The sequence below is a fragment of the Mus musculus genome, chromosome 5 (assembly GCF_000001635.26).
Source record: "Mus musculus strain C57BL/6J chromosome 5, GRCm38.p6 C57BL/6J".
Lineage (NCBI taxonomy): Eukaryota > Metazoa > Chordata > Mammalia > Rodentia > Muridae > Mus > Mus musculus.
In genome coordinates, this window is record NC_000071.6 from 107,505,233 (window position 1) to 107,514,755 (window position 9,523).

Here is a 9,523-nt window from a genome sequence, read left to right on the forward strand (position 1 = left end):
TAGCATTAGGGGATTGATTTGGGTTGTCTTGTCCTTCATGGAGATAAACTTAAAGGAGCCATTGACTGGTCTCCAATTCTGTCCTTTTGTGTAGCGTGCCTAGGTTCCTTGAAAGTTTCCTTGATGACTTGAGGAATTATGTCTGTGAAAACAGCACTGAGGAGTTGTTAAAGAACAGCAGGAGCTGAGCAGCTGTGTGGAGAGGGCGTTCCTCCAGAGCTGTCCTCACGCTGCTGTTCCTCAGTGTTGCAAGAAAAATCAATACTGTTTAGATTATATAATGTGCATGTAACAGCCCATTTTCAACATTGCTTTCTTTCTGGGGTTAGTGGCACATGCCTGTAGTCCTTCCATTGGAGGGATGAAAGCAAAGTCATCTTTGATCTGTATACTGAGTCCAAGCCAGTCCTGGCTACTGAAACACTATCTCAAAATAAATAAAAAGTGAGAGAAGGAAGATAGGAAGGAAGGAAGAGGGCTGAGGGATGGCTTTGTACGTGAAGGTTGGTGAGGGAGGCAGAGGTGGATGGAAGATCCCTGAGTCTGGATCGCCAACAGCAACCCAGCCTCTTCAGTGAGGCCCAAGTCCTGATAAGAGACTATGTCTTAAAAGGAACAGTGTGTCGCTCCTGAGGAGTTGATCTCTATCATGCACACGTGTACATGTACACACATCGTCACACAAGTACGCACACACACACCAAGATTGACCTCTGACATGCTCACATGTGCATACACACTCACACACCACAAGCACACACACATTTATTTTTTGTGTGTGTATTAAGCACTCATGTGTAAGAGCAGTTTATAAAACCCCCAAAATAATCTTGATTTGCATGATGAATTAATACTGAAAGTCAATTAAAAATCAAGGCAGATGAGATTACTCATATCCTAGTAAAAGTTGAAATGAGATATAAATGGTCTATAGGACTAGGGTACCTCAGTGGCAGAGTACTTGCTTGTCTTTCACAAGTCTCTAGAACTCCCCACACCCCCAAACACACACAGAACAAAAAGTTGGTAATTGGAGTTGGCAGATTTGAGTGCCCCAAATTTTTATTCTAAGACTTTAACCAGATGCATAAATGGAATTTTAATTCTGAATCTCCTGTAGGCAATGATCTGGTTCTCACTGCAGCAGATCTGGGTTGTTAGCCCTAGTAAGCTATAACCATAATTATACGGTATACGTTTATTCCAGTTTGAAGAGAAATGAATAATTTCAACAAATGTCCATTTGTTTTTAGGTTAGTTCTTCCTTTCAGTTGTGTTGTTTAGTTTACTCCCCCTGCCACCAAAAAAGAAAACTTCAAAGAGAAGAGCTTTCTTGTTGGTTTGATATAAGAAGATGATAGTTTCTGCTGTTGCAGATTTATGTAAATCCAATTTGGGCACGATGAAGGTTCTTGGTGAAAAGAGATTCTCTTTAAGGGTTTTTAGTAAGATCATAAAATAGTCCCTCTATATTTAAAATATTTAGGTTTTTTCACTTTATCATTGTTTTTTTATTTTTTGACTGTCAATACTAGATGTTTCCCTGTGTTTGCTTTATTAATTTTATTTTCTTTAAAGTGATTTGAAAACATTAAATTTCACCTTAGAATTTGAGAGTACTTTGCATTTCTGAACTTTCTTAGGATCCCAAGGGGAGTCACCACACTCTGTAAAATCTTCAGTCTCTTCAAGGCAGTCTGATGAAAATGTAACAAGGTTGAGGCATGGAACAGATAAGCAAATACCTAAGAGAAAAGTTGTCAAGCAAGGACACACAACTTTGCAGAAGGTTAATGCAAAGCTGGTACCAATGCCTAAAATCCCAAGTCAGCCCAAGAAAGGTGGAACTGTAAACAGCAAAGATTCAAAACAAAAAGTGCTTCCTGGACAAATTATGCTGCAAAGTCATGCTTCTCAGCGACCTTCCAAACCTGAGGTAGCTGAGAAAAGCGTGCTTCATGGTGTGAGTGACAGCAGGAACCATGTCTCTAAACAGAGGCCTCACGAGTCCCCGTGTACCCTTGCTTGTGACACCAGTGGTCCTGAAGTGTCCCAGATACCTTGCAGACCTCAGCCACAAAGTCCATTAGGCAGTCAAGAGAAAAAGAGACTGGAGCTAGCATGTCAAGATAGGTCAACCCTGGGCGACTCAGTGAAACGTGAGCTGAGGTCAGAACTGGCTGGCATAGAGCAAAGTCACACATCCGCTTACAAAGACTCGAGTCAGTGCAATGGGAATCCAAACTGTGGGAGCATTGCTGCTCTGAAATCTGTGATTTCAAATCCAAATGAAAACTTGATAAACTCTAACCCAGTTCATAATTCAGACTCAGCAAATACAGAGCAAGCCTATTTATCAGATAGAGAGAGAGAAACAGGGAGAGAAAACACAGATACTGAACCAAGTATGAGTTGTATAAATGGGAAAGCTTTCCTGTGTGTTCCTGAAGGGACAAGCAGTACCCTCAACCCTACTCAAAGTGACAGAAGACTCACATTTCATGGAGCAGCTCAAAGCCAGTTACCTGACGACTGTGCTACAGAGGACAGTAAATGTGCTACAGTCACCTCAGCTGTTTCTTCCAAATGTCTTTTGGGACAACCATCAGAAAAAAATTGTAAAAATATGGAAATGTCAGAAACCCCAGAGAGCCATGGAACTCCAGAAGCTCCATTCGTGGGCCCCTGGGATTTGAACACTGGTGCCACACATCAAAGAGAGAGTCCAGAATCCGACACTGGTAGTGCTACCACATCTTCAGACGACATAAAGCCCCGCTCAGAAGACTATGATGCTGGGGGGTCTCAGGATGATGAGGGCTCACACGACAGAGGCATCTCCAAGTGCAGCACAGCGCTGTGCCATGACTTCCTTGGGAGGAGCAGCAGCGACACCAGCACCCCTGAAGAGTTGAAGGTGCACGAGGGTGACCTCAGGACTGAAGTCAGAGTGAGAAAGCAGGGTGGGGGTGACCACCAGATCCACTCGGCAAGTGATGACGAGATCCCTAGGAAGAAGCCAGAACCTTGGTCTCGATCTACAATAGGCTATCCCCGGGAGAAGGGAAGTACGCCACGGGGTAGCATCCCATCTGCTCAGGAAGGGGACCAGGTTTCTTCTTCAGCAGATGAAACAGAAGATGAAAGATCTGAAGCAGAGAATGTTGGGGAAAATTCCTCTCCATGCAGCTCAGGTACTCAGCAGGTTCAGGGAATAATTAACTTAGCTTTTGACGATGGAGCTGAACATGAAAGTCGTGAGTTTTCTGCAACTAAGAAGTTTAGAAGGTCAGTGTTGCTCTCGGTAGATGAGTGTGAAGAAGTGGGATCTGATGAAGGTGAAGGCCACACCCCCTTTCAGCCTTCCCTAGATTCTCTTTCACCTTCTGATGTTTTTGATGGTGTTTCTTATGAGCATCATGGAAGGACAGGTTACTCTAGATTTTTCAAAGAAAATGAAGCTACTACTGCAGAGCATAATCACAACAAAGGCAATGGTGGATATAAAAATGAAAGCTTTCTCCTGAATTCTAGAAGCAAAGACTTCGAAAAACAAGATAAACAATGTGTCTCAACAGATCAAAAGACCAGGTTAGATGTCCCACCCAAAGGAAGCCAACAGCTTTTTCCGGAAAACGAAGAAGTGATAAGTAAACGGGAGGCGGCTCACAGCTTTCAGCAGCACAGCACATTCATGGATGGGGACACTAAGTCTCAAGAACGACCGTGTCATTTGGAGCTCCATCAGAGAGAACTCAGCTCCAATATACCAAAGATCAGCTCAGTGAAATCTCTGGACTCCTGTCCCAGCCAGGGGCTGCCTCAGGAAGGGCAAGTGAAAGAGAGCCGTCCCACGCCTCCCAAGGGAGCTAATAACGCTGTGTTCTCAGGTAATGTACAGAAGTAGAAGTCTAAAGCTGTCTGTAGCCCTGGATGCTATATTTTAGTTAGAATATTTAAGCTACAGTTTCAACTTTGAAATGAGAACTTAAATTTATTAATGATATGAAAATGAGCTAGCTATTCATTATTTATTGTTTGCTTACAACCTTAGTGAATAATTAATATGTAGTAGAAAACCTTGTTTATTACACACAGACAGATAACATGCTAGATCTTACCTGGAAAAGACAAGGACTTAGTTTGGTGTCATTTCAATTATCATGTTTAATTTAATGTAAGCATCTTGACTATGGGAAGTTTTACTTTACATTGGACATGATTTATGGACTTGCTAGTGTAGATCTAAGAGGGCCGTGCAATAACCATAGTAATATTACTGAAAGCAGTAAACTATTTTAAATAGATTAATCATCATAATTTATATGCATTTTACAGAGACTAAAACTTTCTTAGGATCAATATAATTCTATTCTAAGATTTTCAAGTGAAGAATTTCCTAAGCAATTATATTTAGAATGATAGTATATGACAAAGCCCAGGCTTATATCACATGCTAAGATAATTTTTTGTCTAATTGTTTTATGTTTATGTCTTTCTTATTTCAATAATTCAAACTAATGACTTAAAATATGCAATAGTAGCTGGTTGAGTATTATGTATCATAATTTTAAAAAATATTGACCAGAAATCCCTATTCAGTAAAATTATAAAGTAGGAGATCTTCCAAAGTTGTATTTTTGTTTGTTTGTCCTGGTTCACATCCTCCTTTGCATGTGCCATATACAAATAAGACTTTAGATAGAGTGTATTTATCCCCCCACCCCGTGAAACCAAGTTACCTTATAGATACCTTTAGATAACTGTCTTTTTTTCTTCCTTGAGTTTCTATTGTAGTGAATTAGATTTGTGTGTGCTTTTATGTTTATCTTTTAAGTAATTTGTTATTTTCTGTATTCTAAGTTTTCAAATTAAAATATGGAAAATTATTGTTAGTTACCTACATTGATTTTGCTGCTAAACATTACCCTTGAATTTTTTAACACAGAAAATAAATGCCTCAAAAATTTTGTCAATTTTGTAAAAATGTTATTTTTTTCCATCTTATGTTTTTCTGAGAGAAGCTAATACTGCTATGTTGTGTTAATGTTGTTCTACAAAACTCTGAGGGGAGTCGACGTGCAATTTTTACATTGTGTAGTATTGTGAATTATTTCAGGAGACATAGATGATTGTGATACAATGGCACAAACCTCCATGTATGACCACCGGCCTTCAAAAACCCTCTCTCCAATATATGAGATGTCTCTAACAGCAGCGTGTGAGCAGGAAGTGGAGTCAGAAACCCATGTCGCAGACAGGGGCTCTGAAGACGAGCAGCACTTTGCAAAGCAGGACTGGACACTGCTGAGGCAGCTGCTTTCTGAACAAGACGCAAACTTAAATATCACAAGCTCTCTGCCTGAAGACCTAAGCTTAGCCCAGTATTTAATCAACCAGACACTCCTCTTAGCTCGAGATAGCTCGAAACCTCAGGGTTCAGCACACGCTGACACTTGGAACAGGTGGAGTGAACTGTCATCCCCACTTGATGATTCGGCAACAAGTGCCACCACGGCTAGTGTTTCTTCCACAGATTGTTCGCCTCAAGGGGAGTGGACAATCCTGGAATTGGAAACTCAGCATTAGGAGTCTCAGCAGTCGGGAAAGATTTAGACTACGCCACCCCTGTATTTTTGATGCCTACTTTATATTTAAATTATAATTTAGTTAGCCAAATACAGACTGTCCTTAAATTGATGGAGTCTTTTAATTTATTGAGGTAAATATAGCTTATTTATTGATATGATGTCTCATATTTTGAAAATGTTTTTCTAAATTTATGAGCATGTTTTCTACATCAATTAAGTTAGAAGGCTGAAAACAGTCTTTGCTACAGTTTTCTTTCCTACCTAATAATTTGTTCATTTATTCAAGAATTTCCATGTCAGTACACAAGTAGATCAACCCCTTACTCTTGACTCTGCATATGGTATCATAATAATTTAACAATAAACTTACTGTGTGAGTGTGCACCGTACAGAATCAGTCTGTGAATAACATTCAGACTCAGGTGAGTGTTGCGTCTGGGGACACAGAGGGACCCCCAGCTTCCCCAGTGTTTCAGGACTAGGACATGGAGAGGTGAGTGCACCTTGAGTTTCAGCCATACTGCTAATAAACTAAGAGGAGTTGGGCTTTTCTGTTTATGTCAGGGATAGGAATTTATTTCCTCTCTTCAAAGGCATGTAGAAACTGTTTTGTTTGTGGCTGGCTCTAACAGTCACTTTGTCTTGCATGCCATGGTAGGAATACTTTGGAGCTGCACTGCTCTGAGCTAACACAGCATTAACCAAAATTCGTGCATGAGGCAGCTGAGTGAGTCCTAGTGTGGGCGTGTGCTTCCTCTTGTCTGTTTATGTCCTTTGTCTGTCAGATTTCTCTCAGTCTGTAGCTTTGTAAAAAACCAGATAATCAGTGCTACAAGAGAGGAGCAGTAGGATCTTAGATGCTAATGAGGATCCCTTTAAGGTGATGGGAAAATAACAACCAGGTTAATACAGAACTATTTGTCCCAAAACAACAATTACGTTTTCATTTAAGCACTCATCTATTATACCATAAAAGTTTCTCATGAATTTTAAAAAAGGTTTTAAGTGTTTTATATTAATTTATTTTGTGGGTAGGCATGTGCATGTGTGCTACAACACACACGTGGAAGTCAGTGGACAGCCTGTGAGTCAGCTCTCTCCTTCCACCACGGGAGTCCCAGGGACTGAAGTCAGGTCATCAGGCTTGGTGGCGAGTGCCTTTACCCACTGAGCCATCCCTCCGATCCTGGTTCTATGCCTTTTTAAAAAGCTAGACACTCTTGCAGGACTACTCATTCATGTGGGGCTTAGTTATACTCAGCTCAACAGGTAAATAAATAGGCATTGGATGTAAGCACTCAATAGAGGGTAAAATAGAATTAAGTAAAAAGTTCGGTTTCTAGTGTAGGGCAGGAGAATGTAAGGAAAACATTGAAATATGAACACACACACACACACATACTTTATATCTTAAAGCTTGGTAGAAATTTAAAGATTAGACTAGTCTCTTTAAATGGTAAAGGAAGGCTTTTGTGGCCATAAGAATGAAAAGGTCCTACAGCCTACTCGTGAGGTAGAATGCATTATTTCTTAATTCCAACTTGCTGTTATTTCTACCACACAGAACACTCTTTCTCATGGAGCTGTGAACAAACAATGACACACTGAAACATTTGTAGTGTGAAAATGTCTATGTGATGACAAAGTGCACCTTCAAACATTGACACACTGAAACATTTGTAGTATGGAAATGACTATGTGATGACAATTAAAGTGCACCTTCATTCATTCCCAAGACATACGTGGGCTTTTGTTTTCTCAATGTGAAGTTGTTTTACATGTTCCTTTCAGTAAACTTCCCCTGAGGTTTAGAAGTTTATAATTGAAATTATATTTCTTTCCCATCCTTGGGTCTTAAGACTCTCCCTTAAATTATTAAGCCTTAAAATATACTCAGTTACATATCACTTCTGCCGACAGATCACTGGAGATTCGTCTTACCTAAGTGGTGACCACTTAGGGAATTTGAGCACTTCCCGAATTTTCCTAGCTGCTTTGTGAACATGCACTTACCACTATTTGCTGCAGGACTCTGTAGCAGGACCTCTTCATGGACTGAAGCCGTAGCCAGATACAGAAATGCATGCAACTGTTAAGTTTATCTGCCACTAACTGTATGTTAGAGACTGCATTACATGGTTCAGATAGGCATCAACACATTGAAATGTCGCAACAGGTCTGTGAAATACATCTTTACACATAAACGTACTTTTTAAAGGGCCAGATAATGTTTACTTTAGGACTTTTCTCAGGAAAAGTCATAAAGTGAAACATAATGCATAAAGTAACCAAGAATGCAACACGCAGAGACCAAAACCCAAACGTGAGAGACAGGACAGCCATTGCAGCATCTGCCCGGTTTTCTTTGCTGGAACCATGTCCAGCAACAATGCTGACTTCGTGATGTGACTCCTGCCATTTCCAGTGGATATAGCAGTGACAGTGTCCACTGAGAAGATTCTGATAGGAAGACAGCAGTCTGTCCCCTGTCTCCTAAACCCACAGAATGTACATTGTGTCTGATTCAGAAAGAGAATTTGCACACACTCATAGTTACTCAGTGCAAATGTATAAACAATACAGTTATGAAAAATGCACTGTTTATAAGTGCATAGCGTTTCATACAAAGATTGGCCCACACCCTGCTCTTTACCAACACGAAAGGCCACTAAGTCCATAGGAAATGCTTGAAGTAAAAGTTAAGAACAGAGAGAGCAAATGAGGCCTTGTTATCCATGAGCTCACTCAGTGTCCACTTTTGTATGCTTGTGTATACACGGGTACAGGGCCATTTACCAGAGCATGGGTAGCCTCTTGAGGACCCAATGCCCGAGGCTGAGCCACTCCCTCCGACAAGAGGACTCGGTTGCCAGTAGGTACTCATCTTGGGGCCATACCTCCTGACTTCCTCTTGGCTCAAAGACGTTAGTTCATCTGCTGTGCAGTCATAGCTGTGGGTGGTTCATGTGTGCAGGTGTCCTGTTGTACCGTGAGCGCCCCCTGCCTGCAGTCATCCTTCCCTCTGGCTCCTACAGTCTTCTCACTACATCTTATGAAGGAAATGTACTTTTTATTTTATTTTTTTTAACATTCATTTGTTGTGAGTGAGAGTGTCCTCAGCACAGTGTGGCAGTCAGAGGAGAACTTGCAGGAGTCAGGGTCTCTTCCACCATATGTGTGCTGCAGATTAAGCTTAGGTTGTCACACTTGGTGACGAGTACCTTCATCTGTTGAGTCATATCACTGCTCCCAGAAACTTATAATTGAATATATGTGTACACGTGTACAACTGTGTATGTGTGTGTGTTCTTTCTTTATTCTGGATCATCTGACAGAATGGAAGAAACCAAAGAAAAATAACCAATTAGTATCATATGGTAAAATCCCAGCTGTCCATGTTCAGAGTCAGAAACACAAACAGCTCATCCAGAAGAGGTTAGAGGTGCATCACTGACAAGTTCTGCCCCCAGCTGAGCTGAGGCTGGAGTCTGAGTCTGTACCTTAGGCTGGGGACTTGGTGTCATACATAACAGGTATGTCATTTTTACTTAGTTTTTTGCAAACCAAAAAGGATATAAACTTTTTGAAGATGCTTTTATTCCTAGTTTACATGAGATTGTAGACTTCTAATCAAAAAAATGCCTTCATTTTTTTTAAACTTCCAAGATTTTTATTTTGAGTTGGATTGTTTGGATCCATGAGGAAATGTCTGGAGAAGATAGATAGGTCTTTCATCCCCTTTCTTTGAGCATCTAGATAACACCTGATGCTACTTTTAAGGATGAGTTGAGACTCAGCAGTACTCGGAGGACTGGCGTGCAGGATGGATAAGAGAGATAGTAGACAAAAAGGAAGAGCTAAGCTGGAGTTAGATCTTGAAGTATCTAGGAATACAGTCTGCAAACTTAAAATATCTCTCTCTCTCTTGTTTT

The 9,523-nt window shown here is 40.6% G+C and overlaps 1 protein-coding gene across 3 annotated transcripts in view; it reads left to right on the forward strand.

The window, feature by feature from the left end:
• The window catches only part of Btbd8 (BTB (POZ) domain containing 8), a 74,631-nt gene extending 67,303 nt beyond the window's left edge, over positions 1-7,328 (forward strand). For 2 of the 3 annotated variants that reach the window (NM_001378266.2, NM_001384112.1), the window contains 2 exons: positions 1,644-3,890; positions 5,120-7,328. In NM_001378266.2, coding sequence (NP_001365195.1) covers positions 1,644-3,890; positions 5,120-5,589 — 2,717 coding nt within the window. In that variant the 3' untranslated portion in view covers positions 5,590-7,328. Of the gene's footprint in view, positions 1-1,643 lie in introns of all 3 variants that reach the window. The other variant, NM_001168557.2, reaches the window with a different exon arrangement.
• The last annotated feature ends 2,195 nt before the right edge of the window (positions 7,329-9,523 follow it).